General features: G+C 38.9%; 2 protein-coding genes across 2 annotated transcripts; both read left to right on the top strand.

Moving 5' to 3' along the window:
- Nucleotides 1-325: 325 nt before the first annotated feature.
- On the top strand, nucleotides 326-11092 carry LOC113112916 (tetratricopeptide repeat protein 31-like). Its single transcript, XM_026278843.1, has 18 exons — nucleotides 326-496; nucleotides 861-904; nucleotides 1025-1103; nucleotides 4226-4407; nucleotides 4484-4567; nucleotides 4643-4711; nucleotides 4818-4994; nucleotides 5116-5271; nucleotides 6817-6898; nucleotides 6972-7062; nucleotides 7154-7295; nucleotides 7405-7509; nucleotides 7623-7713; nucleotides 8326-8485; nucleotides 8569-8643; nucleotides 8756-8858; nucleotides 9044-9150; nucleotides 10311-11092. Exons 1-18 carry the CDS (start codon nucleotides 469-471, stop codon nucleotides 10432-10434), a joined length of 1899 nt encoding a protein of 632 aa, XP_026134628.1. The 5' UTR covers nucleotides 326-468; the 3' UTR covers nucleotides 10435-11092.
- Nucleotides 11093-19229: 8137 nt separating this feature from the next.
- LOC113113277 (uncharacterized) lies at nucleotides 19230-20901 on the top strand. Its single transcript, XM_026279419.1, has 6 exons — nucleotides 19230-19245; nucleotides 19337-19390; nucleotides 19474-19557; nucleotides 19699-19919; nucleotides 20087-20246; nucleotides 20349-20901. Exons 1-6 carry the CDS (start codon nucleotides 19230-19232, stop codon nucleotides 20492-20494), a joined length of 681 nt encoding a protein of 226 aa, XP_026135204.1. The 3' UTR covers nucleotides 20495-20901.
- The last annotated feature ends 617 nt before the right edge of the window (nucleotides 20902-21518 follow it).

Raw genomic sequence — 21518 nt, 5'->3', positions numbered from 1 at the left:
TTTGTCAAAGTACAATTTTAAGACGTAAACAAAATTGAATCAATATACAGCTTCATAAATCTGATCTTAACAAGTTGAACAAAATAAGAGACAAGAAAAGATCCGAAATAAAATAGAGAAAAAATAAATAAATAAAAACAACACCCTCGATTCTTACACCCGCTTACAGGCTTCACCCGGCGCTGCGTGTTCCGTACTGGTCTTCTTAATTTAAATGTAAAATAAAGATACTTCTCTCTTTCTAACCGCACCACGTTGGTGCGCAGTTTGTGAGTGTTCCACCAGGTTCTGCGCATCTATCCAGCATATATGCGCGCGCATGCGTGTGAGCGCGCACTGTGTGTGTCAGCAAAGGTGGAGATGAGTCTCGAGCACTAAGGAATGTTAAATCAACTGGAAGTTACTTAAGTATTTTATAATTTAGCATTAATTAGTTTTGTATACATATATATAAGTATATTCGCTAAAATGTCAAGAAAGAACACCATAGGACCAGGTAAGATTGCTCGTCTTTTTTCGTGATGTCTAATGTTACCAAAACTTCGCCAGCTCGCCAAACACATGTAGCTGTACTAACAATAGAGAAGACGCGTCGTTCAACAAAACTTGCTTGGAAATTGTGAAAGGACGTAGAAGTTGTGAAAGAATTAGTCAGTTCTTGTTACATTCACGCTGTCTTATGAATCCAGTATATTTTGGTGTGTTTTCGATCATTACAAACTTTAATAGTATACGAAAGGTGAGTCAATGCTTTTATGACATATGCAGGATTCAGCCACGCAAGTCACTCTTTGTGTGTCTGTGCCAATGTAAGGCCTGTTCAAACTTTAAAAATATGTTTTCCCAATGACACTTTTTAGAGTACTTCCGGTTGCGTGATGACGACAGCCTCATGCGGACCCACGTAAGTCATGATGTTTCTGTGAATTCATTTACCAGACATGTATCAGTATTGTTTTAGTTAATCTGGTGTGTGAAGGTTTTATTCTTTAATTTCTATTTTCTGTGCTGTCTTTTTTTTTAGGAGACAATGGTGGATTTTATCAAGGATAGATCTGCAAACCGCAATTTCTTAGATGCCTTAAATTTTGGTTATGGGTTTGGTAAGTCATGCCTTTATTTCACTGGCACACGCCTATTATTGCGCTTGTTCTAGTGCTCTAAAGTTTTACATGAACTTTGTTTGTGAGCTCTGATTCAGCAAAAAAGATTGAAATATTCAAGTGTATCAGGGTGCATGATTTATGAACTTTTCTTTTGATATTAGGGTCCTTATGTTATTAAAGTTTTTGTAAAATTTCCTTAATTGTAAAGGAATAGTTAACTCGAATATGAAAATTTGCTGAAAATTAGTTTTTCTTCAGAATAGATTTAGAAAAAAAATAGTTAAAGGGTTAGTTCACCCAATAATCAAAATTATTTAATTAATAATTCACCCTCATGTCGTTCCAAACCCGTAAGACCTCCATTTATCTTCGGATCACAGTTTACGATATTTTAGATTTAGTCGGAGAGCTCTCTGTCCCTCCATTGAAACTGTGTGTACGGTATACTGTCCATGTCCAGAAGGGTAAGAAAAACATCCTCAAAGTAGTCCATGTGACATCAGAGGGTCAGTTAGAATTTTTTGAAGCATCGAAAATACATTTTGGTCCAAAAATAGCAAAAACTATGACTTTATTCAGCATTGTCTTCTCTTCCGTGTCTGTTGTAAGAGAGTTCAAAACAAAGCAGTTTGCGATATCCGGTTCGCGAACGAATCATTCGACGTAACCGGATCTTTTTGAACCAGTTCACCAAATCGAACTGAATCATTTTAAACGGTTCGCATCTCCAATTCGCATTAATCCACAAATGACTTAAGCTATTATCTTTTTTTTAATGTGGCTGACACTCCCTCTGAGTTTAAACAAACCAATATCCCGGAGTAATTCATTTACTCAAACCGTACACTGACTGAACTGCTGTGAAGAGAGAGATGAACACTGAGCCGAGCCAGATAACGAACAAAAGACTGACTTGTTCACAAGTCAGGAATCGGTTGCTTTGGTTTTCGGATCACCAGTAGTTCTTTCGGACAGTTCGATTCAATAAACCGGTTCAAGAAAACGTTTAATAGTTTTTACTCTCTCTATCTTCAGAGATTGAGTGACTTCAGATGGAGAGCTCAAAAAAGCTGCTAACAACATCACAAGTGACACACGACTCCAGTCCATCGATGAATGTCTTCTGAAGTGTTAGTAATAAATCCATCATTAAGACCATTTTAAGAATGCATCTGGCTAAAATAAGAGTCCTCTAGCCATAATATTGCTTTCTCCTGTGAAAAGTAATCTCATCTGAATTTGGAGAGAAATATGCATAGATCAAGCAACAGTTCTAGACCAATAAGTTTTTGGATTTTAAGATGGATTTTGATGTGAGCATATAGTGTGTGTTATACATACATGAATGTATGTGAGTTAGGGATGGGAAGATTGCGTGATTAGCCTGGTGCATCAGCTTAGAAAGTTAACGATGCGATGCACACTTTTAAACCAAAGCATTGGATACAAGTTAGCATTTGTATCGCGATGCATCGTTTCTAACATATTTGCATTGGTCAATTAAAAAAAAATTTTATTATATATAATTACTAGTGGATTGGCTACACTTTTATTGTTTATAAATTAACCAATAATGTGATCAATGTTTTACATGTAAATTGATTTCTCCTCTCAAAACTGTCTCTCAAGCTCATGCTCCCATCACTGCTGCTCTTGCGTGAATATGATGTATCACAACACTATGGAGACCTGAGGAAAAGCAAAGATCTGCCCTGAAGTAACCTAACAAATCAATCTGGGCTAAAGCGGTTTCATAAATGACAGATTCATTTCACACAATCTCACTAATTTGTGCATGCTTATTTTTAAGCAGCTCTTAAAGGGGTCATTTAGTGCGATTTTTAAAATGTTTCCTTTCTTTTTGGAGTGTTACAAGCTCTTGGTGCATAAAGAAGATCTGTAAAGTTGCAAAGACTAATTCTCAAATCCAAAGAGATCTTCTGTATAAAAGTTAACCACACCCACCCTAAAATGGCTCGTTCTAACATGGCGCCACATCTCTATATCACTCACTATGTGATTTGCATAAAGTTGCCCAGATGTTCACGCAAAGAAAGAAGGTGTATCATTTATTCTCGCTGTACTATTGTTGTTGACGAAGCCGCCATACCGTATAGATGCTGTGTTTCACTGTGAAAGCGAAACACAGCATCTATACTTTTGTTTGGCCTTCCAAAAGAGGACGATATCTGCTTCGTCATGCCTGGAGCTGATCCGTGCTGGTTGCTGAGGAAATACATCAACTTTTGTTTGGTCTAGCTTGATCTAGGCCTATGTTAAATTTTTATAGAAAAACCAAATCCTTTGAAAATGAGTCAGGCTAACTGAAATAAGCCTTATGAAACAGGCCTCGAGGTATTAGAAGTTATCCTGTTTTTTTCCATTGCATCATATTGCATTGTGTTGACTTGAAATCGGATCACACTGCATCATAATGGGTGAATTGCATCACATCAGTAGCTGTTTCATATGTATCTTTAAGTATCGTGTAGTTGGCTATGCATCGAGATGCATATCGTATTGGCCTCAGTCATGGAGATATGCTCATCCCTAATGTGTGTTTTTGTGTAACCATAAAGAACATATTTAAAGATAAACTAACTGTGAGTGCTACCATTAAAAATAAATCACCAGGATAGGGAAATACTTGAGACAGATTGGGGATGAGCCAAAAAGAAGAAAAGAACACTTGTGATTGAGGCCATTGATTATGTACTGAATAAGAGAAGAGCTGCAACTAGAGGAAGCCTTAGTATAGGGATTATGGACTTGGATTTATTTGTTTCTAGCAAACATCTAAGCTTTTCTGTTCCCAAGATTTTAATTGATGGACTAGAGTTGTATGGATTTCTTGTGGATTATTGTGATGGTTTTTATCAGCTGTCATTCTGACGGCACCCATTGACTGCAGAGGATCCACTGGTGAGCAAATGATGTAATGCAAAATTTCTTAAAATTAAAGAAACCAACTCATATACATGTTGGATGGACTGAGTGTAAATAGATTTTCAGCATTTTTATTTATAGTGAACTACTTCAAGGTAAAGATAGCTGGAACACTATATAACATTTGCAGTTAAGTTTTTGTGATATTTGAGAAAATTGTTTTTGTATTGCAGTTCCAGAATTGGACCGCTTTGCAGCTCACTTTACAGCATACGAAAGTTCATCTGATGAGGATTCTTACGATTATGATTATGAAGATGACAACAAGTATGCCATCGGTACAAACAACAGAAACTGTTCTCGCAACTTCCTTGAAAGAGGTCTGCCAAAACCATCCAAACAAATATCAGCTGAGGTTTGCGTCAAACACCTGTGATTCAATCATTATTTTGTTTTAGAAGATTTTGACAATTATTATGTAACTATTTTAGGAAGCAGAAAGAAATGCAAAAGAGCTAATGGATGACGAAGAAAAACTTAAGAAAAAGGCAGAGAAGAAAAAACAGAAGAAGACGGTGAGGGCATGCGGTAAAGTCTTTATTTGAAAAACAAGTATGAAAATTAAGCTATATTTTTCTAAACTATTATAGAGACAGAAGGAGAGACGTCGGTTGGAAAAATTAGAGAAGGAGAATTCAAATAAAGAAAAAAATAAACCGGTGAGGATTTTTTTTTTTTGTATCCACTATGTTTGTTTCAGTATTAGTCAAAATGATGCTGCGTTGGCATGCATCAAAGTCTAAATGTTTCTTTCTTTGGTTTAAGGTTCAAGTTGACCCTGGACCAGAAGAGATTAAACGTGCAGATAAAGATGAAAATAAAGTTAAAAGCAAAAATTGTACATCTGTGCCTCCTGGTCCTCAACGCCCCTCAGCACCTGTACAGAGCAGTGATAGCAGTAATGAAGATGATCAAGAGGAAGACTCAACTATGGATCCAGAGGTTAGCTTGTGTCTTCCAAGCTTCTGCAATATGATCCTTAATGTCCCTTGTCATTCACAAAATTACTATCTAGATGAAGAGCTGTTGTCTGATTTTCATGACTTTATTATGCGTGTCTTAGGAGCTTGACATGAGCAGCTGCTTTGTGTCAAATGCAGCCAGTATTGCCAAACGCAAACTTGAACAAAAACCTAAAAATGATAAGAAACATGCTCAAGAAAACTCAAGAAAACCATGTGGGTCTGAGGAGAAAGACACTACAATGCGACAAAAACAGGTTGGTAGAGGGACTCATTACTTTCTTGATACGAGACACTGGGTGTGCAGAATTTGGCATACTGCCTAGTGGTTCAGTATTGAAGTGTGTTTTATTATTGTTATTCATGTACAGTATTTTATAGAAACTAGGACATTATAAGGTTATGTGAGATTGCTACTGTATAATCACTATACTCAGTGATTTTACACTACATGTATCAGTTTCTCTTATCACATGTTGTTGAAAGCATGATTATTGAAAGAAAAACAGCTAGCAGAAAGCCACCATTAGATTAAACTTAGATTAATAAAATAACTATTGCAGGAGTACTGGGAAAAGTCTGAAAAGGAGGAAAACTGCTAAACTGACTAAAAGTTAGATGGTCCAATGTTCTGCAGGAATCTCTGCTTTGTTGTAGACCAGGTGTGCCAAACTCAGTTACTGGAGGGCCACAGCCTTGCAGAGTTTAGCTCCAGCCCTATTTAAACACACCTGATCCAGCTAATCAGGTCCTTCAGGCATATTTGAAAACTAGATTGGTTTGTGTGTTGGAACTAAACCCTCCAGGAACTGAGTTTGACACCCCTGTTGTAGACAGTCTTCTCTATTAAAAAAAAAAAAAAAAAAATCAGGATGTTCCAGAAGCCAAAGTCAGAGTTTACTGGTCAAGACAGCAAAGTATGCCGCAGCTAAAAACATCCCAGAAGATTATTTAAAAAGGTTGTGGTGGGAGTACTGAGGAAATCTTAAAAATAAACAAGAAAGCACCTGTAGTGTGATCACTGGCTGAGAACTGTATGAGTTTTAAGTGTGAACGTAGGATATTCTACAGGCCTTTTGGGTTTGTTGTCTGGCACCAACTTCTTGCCTTGAGACATTTTGGAAAAGAGTGAAGACTTACTACAACCCCCTTATTTCTTTCTCAAAGGTGTTGCTTAACACAGTGTGTGCACAGCAAGCAGCCAGGCTGCAATAGTGCACATTTTCACAACCTGATTATGAAATGAAAGTTGAATAGAATTATTACTTTTTTCTTTTTTTGATGATCTTAAAACTTCTGACATATAGATTAAAACCATTGTGCCATAATGCAGAAAATTCTCATCCACGTGGAACTTTGTCATATCTGCAAATCGTGGCATGTGTCGGTGAACCGGATATTCACACAGTTTGGATTGGAAACTTTGTTCATCAAACAGAACAGTTTTCCACATTGATAGTAATATGAAATGTTTCTTTGGTAGTTAGCATTTATTTCTAAAGGATAATGACACTGAAGTAATGGTTGCTGGAAATTCAGCTTTACAGGAATAAATTACTTTTTTAAAAATCGAATAGAACATTTTATTAAACTCTTAATATTTAACAATAGTATTGTTTTGTAGTATTTTTATCAAATAAATGCAGCTTGGTGAGCATGAAAGACCTCTTTCAAAAACCTTTGAACGGCAGTGTAATATTCTTACAGAAGTGTCCATGTAAGCATGAACCATTTTACTGGAAGCAACAATTTCTTGACATACTCGTTATTTAAATAACATTTCGATTCTCTCATTCCTGTAGATTGATAACAAGGTGGAGGAGCAGCAGCCAGAGGAGACAGTCAATGCAAATTACTTTATTACAAGAAGCGTGGAGCTGGCAGGTGTGTGAGTGGAGATTTTCTTAAAAAAATGTAGTCATGAAATGTCTTCCTAATTCCATCCTCTCTTCTGTAGTTATAGGTAATGAGTATGCCGCCTCAGGACAACTGGAAATGGCTGTGAAATATTTTACAGATGCTATAAAACATAACCCTAAAGAGTATAAGTAAGAATCCATGTTGACCGTTTTAATCGCAACATAACGTCTGAATAAGCCATAGGTGTCACATTAATGTCTTTGTTTGTCTATGGAACAGGTTATTTGGCAATCGTTCTTACTGCTATGAAAAGATGCTGCAGTATGAGAAAGCTTTAAATGATGCTGAAATTGCTCTTTCTATGAACCCCAAATGGATTAAAGGGCTTTACAGGAAAGGCAAAGCACTTGTTGGGCTGAAGGTATTACTACAGTTTTTGCCAGTGTCATCCATCATTTAGAGTATAGACTCGATTACAGATGCCCCGCTGCTATTGTATTCTCATGCAATCCTGTTTCCCATTCTGTCAGAGATACTATGAAGCCAGACTTACATATAATGAAGTGTTAAAACTGGACAGCACGTGTAAGGACGCAGCTGAGGAGATGATGAGGGTGCAGCTCATGCAGCTTATGGTGAGCGGTGGACCTCACATTGTATTAGAATATTGCCAGCAGCTGCATTCTGGTTTCTATTTGTTGTGAATGACCAGAATGGTAATGTTGAAATATGCTTGTTTCATCAACAGGAAATGGGATTCACTAAAGAGCAGAGTTCAAACGCCTTAATTCTTCATGGAACTGTAGAAAAAGCCTTAGAGAGTCTCTCGGGGCTGTCAGGTATGATAATACATGTACATACTGTATCAAGTGCAGAGATTAACATTTCCATTAAAAGCTCATATTTGCCCCCTGGAAGTGAATTCCTGGACTGTTTTTAACTTTGTAAGGGAAATGTGAATTGCCCTTATTCAGTTTTTTTTTTATTTTTTATTTTTTTATTATTCAATATTCTGTCAGTTAATGTATCTAATATGCAAGCTTAAAATCAGCATTGATACATAAACTGATGTATCATTTTTATACTGATCTAAACATCACTGATTGGCCATCACATTAATGGACTCAACAGATTTGTGACTGGTTATAATGCTTAATGCTGTGTGTGTATATATATATATATATATATATATATATATATATATATATATATATATATATATATATATATATATATATATATATATATATATATATATATATATATATAAAGTGATTCCATAATCAACACTTTTTAATCATTTTCAAATTTCACTTTAATCGTGACGGTCAAAAATGTTCTGATTTGAATGTGTGGGGGTATGTTTTGCCCCCATGTCTTATTTGTTCCTTCCTAGTATCTAGTTGTTTTTTCTGTTTAGGTTGCATGTAGCTAACTCTCATTCTGTGCAGGTCTAAACCCTGTCCTAGCGCCCAGAGAACACCAGTTAATGTCTGTAGAGCAAAACGCACAATCTCCAGCTAAATTCCCCCTCAGACCTCTTCCTCAGAATCAGCCTCGACCCAGTATGCCAACCACTGCTCCGGTTTATCATCATCATCCTCCTCCTCCGTAAGACACATACATACAGGCATTTGTGATACAACTTTCACCTCAAAATTGCCTGAATCTGGATGTCTGGCTTCCCTAAACAGAGAGCTATTTCCCATCTGGGTCGGAGATCTGGTGCCTTCTTTGACAGGACAAAAGCTTTATCACTTATTCAGCTCGTAAGTGACCTTTATTTGATTTGCACACACATTTTAGCCAGTAAAATGTTTTATTCAGCATTGACGTGATGGAGCACATTTTAAGTTGTATTAATTTATCTTTATAAAACAGTGTTGGGCATGTCCATAGTGTAAGAGTGTTACAAATGAGACACTGTGCATTTGTTAACTACACCAAGAAGGAGGACTGTGATAAAGCCATAAAGGATTTCCATGTGAGTATGCTTGCTCTGTTGCTTTGTTCAGTGGAAAGTAGGCTATGCAGTTGTCTATATGGCTGCTAATATCTCTAACCCTTCTCAAGTGATATCAGTGGTTGGGGTTTTGACCCGTGTTTCTGGTTAAATGAAGATCTCAGATGAAAAACAACAGCCTGTATGTTTGTTTTTGTGATTTGCAGGGTTATGTAATTGATGGGACAATTCTAGTGGTGCGTTATCCAGATAGGATTCACACACGTCTCGGAGTGTCCAGAGGTGCCTCTACAGAGTCCTCAGGGAAGAATGGGTGAGTGAACATGGACGGATTCTGTTTTTGAGCTCATTTGTGAGCACATATCACCGTTTAGGTTAGAAACACAACATTTGGTTTGAGCTATATGATCAGAATGTTCTACTTAATGGAATAGTTCACCCAAAATTTTTTTTGCTGAAATGTACTCTCCCTCAGGCCATCTAAGATTCGGATTCAGGAGAATTTTAGCATTACATCAGTTTTCTCACCAGTGAATGGGTGCCATCAGAATAGCTGATAAAAACATCACAATAATCAAGTAATCCAAATGAATCCATTGTAAATTCTTTATATACTGTTAATATACTTGCATCCACATAAAGTAGATTTACTACTTTAGTTACTCAACAAATACTTTACACCACTGTGGATTGTGATGCATTTATTCAGCTGTTTGGACTCTCAATCTGACGGCACCCATTTACTCCATTGTTGACATAATGCTAAATTTCTTTAAATCTGTTCCGACAAATTCATCTACACCTTGACGAGCATAGGATGAGTACAATTTCAGCAAATTAAAATTTTGGGTGAACTATTACTTAAGTTAAATAAAAATGGAGTAATATTATAACAATTTTATTATGCAGCTTATAGGGGTCATATGATGCAATTTTCAAGTTTTCCTTTCTCTTTTGGAGTCTTACAAGCTGTTTGTGAATAAATAAGTTCCATAAAGTTGCAAATAGTGATCCACTAATGTCTCAAACCCAGAGATATTCTTTATAAAAGTTGTTAGCCACGCCCACCTAAAGCACCACGTTTAAACACGCCCCCACTTGTTTACATCACTGTGTGGGAATATTTGCATAACGCTGCCAAAATGATAATGCCAAGAAAGAAAGCATAACTTTTATTCTCGCTGTATTATTAAAATAGCACTTGTTGTTTGTCATTTCTCTTATCAAAAATGCAGACTTGGTTTTATGTTTATGCGACTCAATTAGCAACACGTAGAGACAATAGAAGTCATTATAATCAGTAATTGCGTCCCCACTGGATGCAACAAATGCCTTTTTGTTTGTAATGGGGTTTGTTGGTTTTGTCTTGTCGTGCCAGGGCACTGCATCAAATGCACAATGTCATATAATCCCTTTGATAGTTTGTTTCAATGATAATTGATTATTTTTTTTGTCTTTGCTTTTTTTCTTTAGCAAACAGCCTGATGAATGTTATTTTTGGAGGACAAATGGCTGCATTAAGAATGATCGCTGCAGTTACAAGCATATACCAGAAAACAAGGGCATTGACCGAAATAAAGCCAAACCATACCCCTGATTCCCAGGACACAGACAGAGATTTAACCATCGAAATCACTGTAATTAGTTGGAAACATGAAGAAGAAAAAAAATTCTCATGCATAAAATCTCATGCTTGGGGCTTTGGTGTTTGTATGGTCATTTGTCAAAGTATTTTCTAATTTGGGTTTTAAAATAGTCTTAATCTCAGTCTGTACACAAGTTGAAGAGAGTTGATTTTGGACAGCAACGTATTTTTTTTTTTTTTTTTTTGGTCCCACAGAATAATACATTCCATTTTACGGAGTCAGTTATTGGTTTTAATGTTTAAGATTGACTTGAAAGTTTATATTTAAGACTGTTTAAAGTTTATTTCATGAATGGTGGCTGCAGATGTTTTTTTGTTTTTTTTTTTAATTGGAAAAATATTTGCCTTCTGACGTTACTATCTGAAGGATTTTAAACCATAAGTATTGTTACATTGAGAAGTTTTATTTGGAATTGTGTAAATTCTGAAGTGTCACAAGTTAAAAAAAAGAAATTGTCAGTGCTCCTAATGGTCCTGTGCCACTTCTGCTGTAGAGATCAGTAGACCATATCATACCATCTTGATGAGGAAAGATTTTGTTGTAATTGATACACCTGTAAAGCAATGCAGAAACTCTTACAATAAAAAATGCCCTGAAAAATGGTGAAAATCTTTGAGCTTTTCTTTATATTATTATTATTATTTTGTAATGGTATCTACTATTCAATGTGCAATCACAAAAAAATCAAATGTTCTCAAAATAGAACTAAAATAATAAAAGCCATACACATGATGTTAAATACAGCAGACCTCTTACATACTTTACAGCCTTATATGATTTATAAAAAAAAACATTTTTGGCATTCATGAATTTGCCATTTACAATTATGTAGTTTACAAAATTCTGGTTTTAGTCTTTATGCTGTAATAATGGATGATTTCTTTACCATTCAGTGTTATTTTTAAATTACATAAAGGTATTTTTCAAAAGAAAACCAAAGCAGTGTTCTTTTCCTATTTTAAAATATTCTGAATACTAAGTCCTATACTTGGAGTAACAAAAATAGTTCTAGACCGTCCCGAATAGACTGGCTTGTTTCACAATCTGATAGGGACTTTAATGTTTCTGTTAGCATTCTCACTTCACCCATGACTGATCATAAAGCAACTGTTATTCAATCCCCTGTATCTTCAGTTATCTCTTCAAAACCTAGAGCCTATTATTGGAAGCTTAACTCTTCTTTGCTTTAGCATGATCAATTAAAGAAAGGTACAATAATAGACTAGACTCGATCAGGTTTCATCCCAAAGAGGCATATTGCTAATAATATACGCCTTGTTTTAGATTTGTTGGACTATGATGAACTTTTTTTTTTTACATTTTTTATAAAGCCTATGATTCCCTTGAACATTAATTTATTTTGCAATCCCTGTATAAATTCGATTTTGGTGATTTATTTTGCTAAACTTCTCCTAGGTTTAATGTGTTTAGAGGGGTCCGCCAGGGTTGCCCGGTATTGCCTTATTTGTTCTTGATGGCCGCTCAGCTCCTTACTACTTCCCTGTTGAACAGTCAATTACTAAGGGTTAATATAGCAGATAAACACATTATTGTAACTCAGTTAGCTGGTGATACGGCACTCTTTTTAAAAAAATATTTGCAGATCCTTATCGCTCTTGATCTTATTCAAATGTGTTCAAAAGCTTCCGACCTTTCTTTGAATTTAGATAAATGTGAACTTCCCTCAAAGTATTGTTCTGCTCCATTTCTTCACAATATTCCTGTTAAGTCTCAAGTGAATTATTTGGGTGTTACAATTTGTAAAGATGTCAATGTGAGAGGAAAATGTAACTTTGATCCAGTAATTACTTAAGCTAAGAAAAAAATTACTTCCTGGCTCCAAAGAGACTCATCTTTATGAGCAAGGGCTCTCCACGTCAAAGTGGAGGATATTTCTAGATTGACCTACCCTGCTCTTTCTTTGCATGTGGATAAAACATTTTCTGTAGAGGTTGATAGAATTTTTAAAAAAAAAAAATTTATGGAAACAAAAAAGACATTACAGAAAAAAATCTGTCGTCATGAATAGCTTTGAACATGGTGGTTTTAACTTTCTTGATTTTGCTTCTTCAAACAATATGTTTAAGATCAATTGCTTGAACGATTCTGATTCCTTATGGAATGCTATTCCCAATTATATTTTTTCTAAAGTTGGTGGTTTCCCTTTTCTGTTAGTATGTAATTATAATATCTCTAAATTGCCCATCAAATTTCCATAAGCAGGTGTTTTTGGCTTGGCACATGATTTGCATACATAATTTTAGCCCCCACAGGTATTCTATTTGGAATAACCATGATATCCGATAAATAAAACACTCTTCTTTTCACATTGGTTTATTGATAATATTATTTTGGTTTCTCAACTTTGTAAATTCAAACTGTCATTTGTTTTCTTATTCTGAATTCTTTAACTTAATATTGTATTCCTGCCTCAAGTTGTTACATTGATTTTACCCAGTCTTTTTATCAAAAAAATGTTTCCTGAGTTGGACCTGCTTCTGTGGAGTGGAAGACGAGCCTGTACCTCACCTTTTTTGGGATTGTGTTCATGTAGCTATACTTTTTGGAAGAAATTTTGTCTATTTGTACGTGTTTCTTTATTAGTGAATTTTTCTTTGGGGTTTAAGGATGTCTTATTTGGCTTTTATAACTTTGACCAAAATCTAAAAGACAAGTATTTTCTTGAAAATCTATTTTTCTAGCCAGGTTATTTGTACAGAAGTGTAACTTTTGTCTGTCAAACCTCTTTATTATTTTTTGTAATTACCTGAAATATTATTTGGGTACTATCTCTTCTTCCAACAATGCCAAAGCTTTAAAGTCAGTTACATTGTGCACAAAGTATAATATTTATGCTTTTTTTTTCATAAAACAAAAAGGGACTCGAGGCATTTCTATCTCTCTTGAATTTATTTTAAATTATGTTACTATATATTTTTTAAATGTATTATTTTTTTGGAAAAAAAACACAATGAAAAAAAAAACAGGTCCCAGGCACTCAAAAATAATTCAGGTGGAGAAGGTAAACGTTAAGAAGCCTTTATTGTGGTATGGACAATATCCAAAATAAAATGCCAACATGTTTCGACCGCACTGGTCTTCCACAGGGCAAAGTGATAATCACATTAAGTATGCTCACACATATACATATCAAGATACAGGTGTTGGTTTTCCTGCTGGGCATCACTGCCTGACGCACCTCCTCCGGTGCCTTTTGAACTTGTGTGTCATGGCACCTCACTGAACACTTTGTGAGCCTGAGCGGGTCGTCAGCTGGGGACCACCACTCATCGACGTTTCGCTCCTTTAACCCCAGTACGTCTCGTGGTGGCGGAGCGATGGCAGGGATCTCTCCCTGCCACCCCCTGCTGATGCCCTAGGTGTTTGCCCCCCAAACCTTCTCCTTCCTCCTTAGCCACAGCCAGAAGCTGCCTTTCTCTGCCTCCTCTGCCAGCTCTTTCATGGCTTTCCGATGCCTTGCTCCTGTGCATCCCATGTCGCGGAGTAGGCGAGCGGTTGAGGAACCTACAAAGCCCCTACACCCCACTTCCACAGGGCAGATAACGGCTTTCCAGCCCGCCTCCCTGCACTCTGCCGCCAGATCAGAGTACTTGGCTCGCTTCCGCTCATACGCGGCCTCCACCCCCCCACCCCCCTCCCATGGTACAGTGAGTTCCACGAGGAGGACGGTCTTGCAAGTCTCTGACCACATTATGAGGTCGGGCCGCAGGGATGTTTCCACTATTTCCCTGGGGAACTGGAGCTGCCTTCCCAAGTCGACCCTCATAGTCCACTCACTTCCCGGTGAGAGGAGCCTTGCTGTGTCTCTCTGGCGGGAGGGTCTGATGCTCTCTCCAGCCCTCGCGAACTGGATGGCATGCCAACCTCGAGCGGAAGGTCTACTATTCGCCTCCTTTCTGCATGACTCTGACACCTCTGCCAGCTTTTTCAGTACTTGGTCATGTCGCCACCTATAGCGGCCTTGGGACAATGCCGTCGTGCAGCCCGACAGGATGTGCTGGAGGCTTGCGTTGCTGGTGTTACAAAGGGAACATGTCTCTTCGGCCCCAAACCATTGGTGGAGGTTTCGGGGACAAGGCAAGGTGTCATAGGTTGCTCTGATCAGAAAGCTGAGCCTAGCTTGGGGGATCTTCCATAGGTCGGACCATGACATGGACCTGTCTGTGAGGCCTTCCCATGACGTCCAACGTCCTTGCTGGCCCTGGGACACAGCTTTGACGTTAAGGCGTTCGTGCTCAGTTCTTGCCACTTCCGCCACCACCATGGCTTTCCGGTCTTCTTTGGAAGCCTTTGACCAGAACAAGGGAACATCGCCCCTCCCAAGGCCTGCTCGACCCTCCTGGACTCTGCCAACCACCTCGCGGTGCTTCAGCCTAGTGATTGCCATGTCGACCTCTTCTTGGGCTTTCCACTTTCTTCCCGTTCTTATCTGGGTGCCCGCTGCTCTCACCAGCTGGTCAGTGGTTTCCCTCAGCTCCAGCACCAGCCGAGCCTTCTCTTGCTTGTATCCCCCGCTGATGGATCGCAGTGGTAGTTGTAGCGTGTTCCTCCCGAAGAGGCCTACCTCCGAGAAGCATCTTGGTAGTCCCAGCCACTTCCTGATGAACGAGTTTGCCAGCCCGTCCATCTTGTTTACCACTGATAAGGGGATTTCGCTCATCTTCAGTGGCCACATCACCCTTTGGTACAGTATGGCCTGGTAACACCACACTTTGTGCTTTCCGGGGAGTTGGCTTCGGTTGATCTTGGCCAGGCCATCTGCGAGCTGCTTCCTCACCGCCTCCCCCATCTGCCTGTCTGAGAGCTCTGCTGTGTAGGTACGACCCAGGCTACGGACAGGTTGATCTTTCACCAATGGGATATTCTCACCGCCTGCGACAAAGATGGTGTTGTCATTTCGAACTCCTTTCTTGATCGACAAACTGCGTGACTTGGATGGTTTTATCTTCATCCTCGCCCAGCCCACAAGCTCGTCAATCCTCTTCAGCAGCCTTGTTGTGCATGCTGCTGTCTGGAGTATGGTGGTGATATCATCCATATAACCTCTAACTGCTGGTAGCCTTTGTCCTGACGGCAGTTTCACTCCTCCGACCATCTTCCTAGCCCCTATGAGGATGATCTCAAAGGCTGCGATGAACAAGATGGGCGAGATTGAGCATCCCATGGCAATGCCTACTTCCAGCTGTTGCCAGCCTGTTGTAAAGTCCTGGTGGGTGCAGCACATCTGGAGGTCTCCAAAGTACTTGGCCACCAGGGCTCTAATATCGACTGGGACGTGGAAGAAGTCCAAGGCGAACTCGATGAGTTGGTGGGGGACTGACCCGTATGCGTTGGCAAGATCGAGCCATACTACGTGCAGGTCACCTCTCTCTCTTTTCGCCCTTTGGATCTGCTCCCATATCACTGATGAGTGTTCCACACACCCTGGGAAGCCTGGCACACCTGCCTTCTGGCAACTGGTGTCAATGTACCCGTTTCCTGTGAGGTAGCTGGTCAACCTCTTGGCCAGGATGGAGAAGAAGATCTTCCCTTCGACATTCAGGAGGGCGATACTCCTAAACTGGCCGATCGTGCTGGAGTTTTGCTCTTTTGGGATGAAAACTGTGACAGCTCTCTGCCACTCTGACGGGATGACTTTGTTTCTCCAAGCCACTCTCAGCAGATTCCAGAGGTGTCTCAAGACCCCCGGGCAGTACTTATACAGCTTGTATGGTATCCCGTTAGGGCCTGGGGCTGAGGCTGTTCTTGCCTTCCGGACCGCCTCTGTTACCTCGCTGAGTTTGGGGAGGGCAGCGTCAAAGAGGGAGGTTGGGGGAGCTGGGCGAGGAACGTACCCAGGGGATCCCAGCGGAGTTGACTTCGCTGGGTCACTGTACTGCTCCTTTATGTAGTTCTCCAGCTCAGACTTGGTAATCTCCAGCTTTCCGCTTCTCTTATCCTCTAGCAGCTGTCTGGCATGCTTGAAAGGATTTTTGAAGAAGTTACTCCTCTCTTTCTCCTTCCGCCTTCTGCGCTTACGGATGCGCTCTGCCCTCCGTAGGCCGGCAAGCTCTTTCCTCACCTCGTCCCACAGTGGTTTCAGGCCTTCCTTCTCTTCTCTGCTTGCCTTCCTCCACTGTTTCCGGAGTTGGCGTCGCCTCTTCACCAACTGTCCGATCTCCCTCTCCCTCCTCCCCTTCTGCACTGGGCAAGCTCTCCGCTTTCCAGCTGTTACTCCGAGTCTGCCTATGCATTCATCGTACAGGATGTCTCCGATGCGGTTCAGCTTATTTTCCACCTGGCCATGCAATGAGTGCTCCAGAATCAGGCTGAGGTCCTTGTCCAGCTTCTGCCAGACCGCCACTTCATTAGCTTTTGGCCACTTGACCATCTTCCTCCTTCCGGGTTCTTTCCTCTCTGTCCTATGGCTTTGCTCGCGGTTGTTGGGGTTGCTTTGTGCTCTGTGTGTGTCTTCGTCAGTGCCACTCTCAGAGGCATTGGCGTCCATCACGGATATATAAATACTACACATATATAAATACTACAAACCACTCCCATCCTCAATAAGCAATTAGTGGACTAATTAAATTCAGAATAAACATACGGGTAATCAGATGTATGAGATCAGGAAACTAAAAAGTAAAAGAGAAAAAAGGACAATGCAAAAAGAACAAAAAATACAAATACATACATCTAATAATATTAAAGTAACACAAAACAAAGCAATGATAAATGATGAATGATGAATAAATACAAATTGAATTTATACCCCAGACTATATCATAAAAAGCATTTGAACTCTATATCCTCATTCAACCCTAATTAAGTGCATCCAAACGATGGATCCAAAATGACTCACGTTGGCTCAGTTTGGGAATCCTATCACCACCTCTATTTAATGGTCTAACATGTTCTAAAACCTCAATTTTTTGTAGAGAATCATTTTTGTTATGTTTATGTAAAAAATATGTGGCCATATGGTAGTCTGGATTATTGGTACGAATGGCATACTTATGTTCAGCTAATCGATCACGCAAACGTCTCTTGGTTCTGCCTACATAAAATACATTCTGACATGGGCACGATAAACAATATATAATGAAGGTGGTGTTACAGTTAATAAAATCTCTCATTTTGTATATTTTATTGGATTTAAAATCCACAAAGTTTTTTGATTGGATAATGTTACTGCAATGAGGACAATTCATACATCGATATAAACCAATGGGTCTCTTGAGCCAATTTTCTTTTTTCTCAGGAGGAAGATAACTATGAACCAATTTATCACGAAGTGTCAGAGCTCTACGATAGGACACCAAAGGAGGTTGCGGAAAAATCTGTTGAAGTACAGGATCAGACTTGATAATGGCCCAGTTATCTAAAATGATACGTTTGATATGTCTAGCCTCCATACTATATTGTGTGACAAAAAAAGGGCGAGATTGAGTGTCTGTTTTGTGTACCTTCTTAGCAAGGGTGTCGGAAAGTTTTAAATAATTGGGCTCTAGAACGTGCACGAGCAACAGTGTCTGATTTGTAAGCTCTTTTTATGAACCGTTCTGACATATTGTCCGCCTGTCTCTCAAAATCAGCATTATCATCACAAATACGGCGTAAACGTTGGAATTGGCCAAATCGTATGTTCTCAATAAGATGTGGAGGATGAAACGTATCAGCTCTAAGAATGGTATTTTTAGAGGTCTTTTTCCTAAAGATCGTGGTGTGTAACATACCATCTACATCAATTGAGATGGTCAAATCTAAGAAGTCAATTTTGTGTTTAGAATATTCAATAGATAATTTGATATTACTATTAATAGAGTTAAGGTATTGGTGAAATTCCAATACCTGAGTCTCAGTTCCATTGAAAATAAAGAGTAAATCATCTATATAACGACCATACCAGGTAATACAATGATGAAAAGGAGTATTCGGATTGAGTAAATGTAATTTTTCCCATAATCCCAAATAAAGACAAGCATAATTAGGTGAAAAACAGCAACCCATGGGTACTCCAATTTTTTGTCTGTACAATTTATCAGTAAATGTAAATACATTGTCGTGAATAATGAATTCAGTAAGTTGTACAATAAAATGAGATGGAGGTTTTGTATCAGTTCTCTCAGATATAAAGTGTCTTAAAGCATGCAGACCCTCCTCATGATCAATATTGGTATATAGCGATTCCACATCCATAGTAATTAAGTATTGAGAACCCACATTACCCAACTTAAGGCGGGCGTACACGGTGCGAATTCGGATGATCGGAAGATCGTATGTCAACGCACACGGCACGAGTGAGTTTATCTGAAAATCGTACGGACGACATGATATACGACACGATTTTACAACCTGCGAATTCCAGAAGCAATCGCACGAAGTTGATAGACGCGCTCGACTTGAAGCAGCACTGCACGCACAGAAGGATCACTGTATGACATTAAAGTACCGCGAGAGCGATATGAGAGCACACATATCCAATGCATTCGAATCGCTCTCGCGGTACTTTGATGTCATACAGGTTTTGCTTGATGCCTCAAGTGGAACGCGCCTAATATAACTGCTCTCCTCTCTCATAACTGCAAATAAAATATTGATACGAGCCTTGACTGTTTCCTACACGTACAGGTTATTTTTCAGCAATAGGAAACCGGGACGTTTGGTTACCCTGTGTGTGTGTGTGTGTTCTTTTAGGCCTAACGTTATTAAGTTTATAAATATCTGAAATGGGTATTAAAATGTAAACATGGTTTATGGGGACAGTAACTGTGCTCTCGTAAACCAAATGGCTTTAAAAAAATACTATACGGTGTTTAATAGAAATTTTAAACATGCTTTTTTCGTGATGGATAGAAGAAGTAGTGTATGGGGAGAACCAAGCTCTGAGGGAAAGCACTGCACGAGCAGGTAAGAACATGCACAAAAAAGTCAAACTTAGGAAAGAGTATGTGATGTATGTACAAAATTACCATATGCCTTTCATTTTGTAGCTTCGGATGACAGCGGCTCACTTCAAGAGCAGGTGAAGCAAGTTGGGACAATGTTGAAGACGTTTGCTCGCACTGGGCAATCAGGTACAACTTGCAAACAACACCTGTGGTTGTTGGTTTAATTCCCACTGGGGCCACCTATACATGTAGTAGACCTAGATATAAATGTCATAGTTTAGTAGTTGAGGGACCAGGACTGACTATTATTTTATTTAACCCCTGTAGGTGCAGATCAGACCTTAATGCTGCGACGTCTTGGAGAGTTTGGCGATGTTGTGCGTAGCATGGACAACAAAATGGACACTATGCTGCAACATTTCTGTGCCAATGTGTCTGTTGGAGAGTTATCCCTGCCAGGGGATCTGTTACTCCCCCTAGACACCCAGGAAGATTTGGCGTTGCTTGACAACAGTTTGAGGCAGGATAAAGAGCTCCAGGAACGATTTGTAAGTGTGCTGATTTCGTTTATAACTCCATAGGGTAATGTAAAAAGTAGAATTAAGATTGTACACTGCATATTCTACAGTCTGAATCCATAGCCTGTCACATTTTATATTTATGTATGATAAGCTTCAGAGAAATGTAATTTGTAACACTTTTTTTGGATTTTCAGCTTCGGTTTTTGGCAATCAAATGTGGGAGGGACCTAAAGACAACCGTCTGGCGGATGCTTCAAAGTATCTTCTCTAATCACCTTTCCATCAATACAACCTGGACTGGAGTTGGGGATAAAGCATGTTTTAGAGACATGTTCCTGAAGACCATTGTTCAAAGTAAGTTGGATGTAAAAAAAAAAAAAAAAAAAAAAATATGTTTAGTAGATGTGTATGGCATTATGCCATTCAAATGGAATGACAGATCTGTATTTTCTACAGGAGCCATCCGGAAGAACCCGGCAACACAGGATGCCACTGATGAAGCCATCCAGGTTAACGTTACGCGTTACCTGAAAGGAGCATCTGACCGTGAAGGCGGAAAAAGGCGCCGCACAGCTGAGAGGGACCCACAGCCGACCCCTTAAACCTAGGCTGACTACTGACATCCCAGCATCACTGACAACTGGAACCCTTTCTTTATCCTGCAGTCAGTAACATCAAGACCCCTAAAGAAGCCAGAAGTGTCAGACTGCACTCCCCAATCCACACTGTTCACTGTGGATATTATCATAGTGCTTAACTTATTATATTGTTAATATAGCTTGTAAATCCTTGTGCCACAGGTCAGCATTGCAGTTATATCTGTTCTACTACTTTTTTTACCTCAGTATTTTTTATATATATTTGAAGATGTTTATCACAGATACAAGAGACATCTTGTACCCCAGGTCAGCAATGCCATTATAATGGTCTATTCTACTCCAGAGCTTTATTCTAAATTATTACCACTTATCTTATTGTTAGAAATGGCTTGTAAATGTGATGTTATACCTGAATTTTTTTTGGTGTCCTGCACATTCTTTGGTACCAGATATACTCATTACTTATGTTTACTGGTAATTCTTTTCATGCCAGAGCTGACCTCTTTATATTATTAACAATTATTGTAAGTGTTATAATTTGCTTTTAAGCTAAGGCTGTTTTTTTTTTTTTTTAACAATTTAATTGGAAACCTGCATGTGTGTGTGTGTGTGTGTGTGTATTTATTTATTTATTTTTCTATTTTTTTCTGTTATTTATATTTCAGGGATCTGACATCATGTTTCAATGACAGTTACTGTACTTTGAAATGTGGAATTAAAACGTCAAATGGAAATTTGTCTGGTTTGATCAATCATTATTCTTGATAAACTGCATAATATATGTATATATATATATATATATATATATATATATATATATATATATATATATATATATATATATATATATATATATATATATATATAAATAAATAAATAAGCAAGCGGCGACCGATCGCTCGAAAATAGCGTTTGCCTCCGACGGGCCGCGGAAGGGTCGCCTTTGATATAACGGCGGCGGGACGGCGGTTGGCCCGCGGGCCGGCCGCGGAACGAAGGCGGTAGGAAGGCGGCTGCCGCTTCTAAA

This window comes from Carassius auratus, chromosome 13 (assembly GCF_003368295.1).
Source record: "Carassius auratus strain Wakin chromosome 13, ASM336829v1, whole genome shotgun sequence".
Lineage (NCBI taxonomy): Eukaryota > Metazoa > Chordata > Actinopteri > Cypriniformes > Cyprinidae > Carassius > Carassius auratus.
Note: the sequence above shows the minus strand (reverse complement) of the source record. Positions and strands in the feature narration are given on the sequence as shown.

Coding starts and splice junctions, on each gene's coding strand:
- LOC113112916 (XM_026278843.1), top strand. CDS start 469: ATGTCAAGAAAGAACACCATAGGACCAG. Junction 4,568..4,642: donor AGAAAAAACAGAAGAAGACG/GTGAGGGCATGC, acceptor AAACTATTATAG/AGACAGAAGGAGAGACGTCG. Junction 8,486..8,568: donor CATCATCATCCTCCTCCTCC/GTAAGACACATA, acceptor TTCCCTAAACAG/AGAGCTATTTCCCATCTGGG.
- LOC113113277 (XM_026279419.1), top strand. Junction 19,558..19,698: donor TGCTCGCACTGGGCAATCAG/GTACAACTTGCA, acceptor TAACCCCTGTAG/GTGCAGATCAGACCTTAATG. Junction 20,247..20,348: donor CCTGAAGACCATTGTTCAAA/GTAAGTTGGATG, acceptor TATTTTCTACAG/GAGCCATCCGGAAGAACCCG.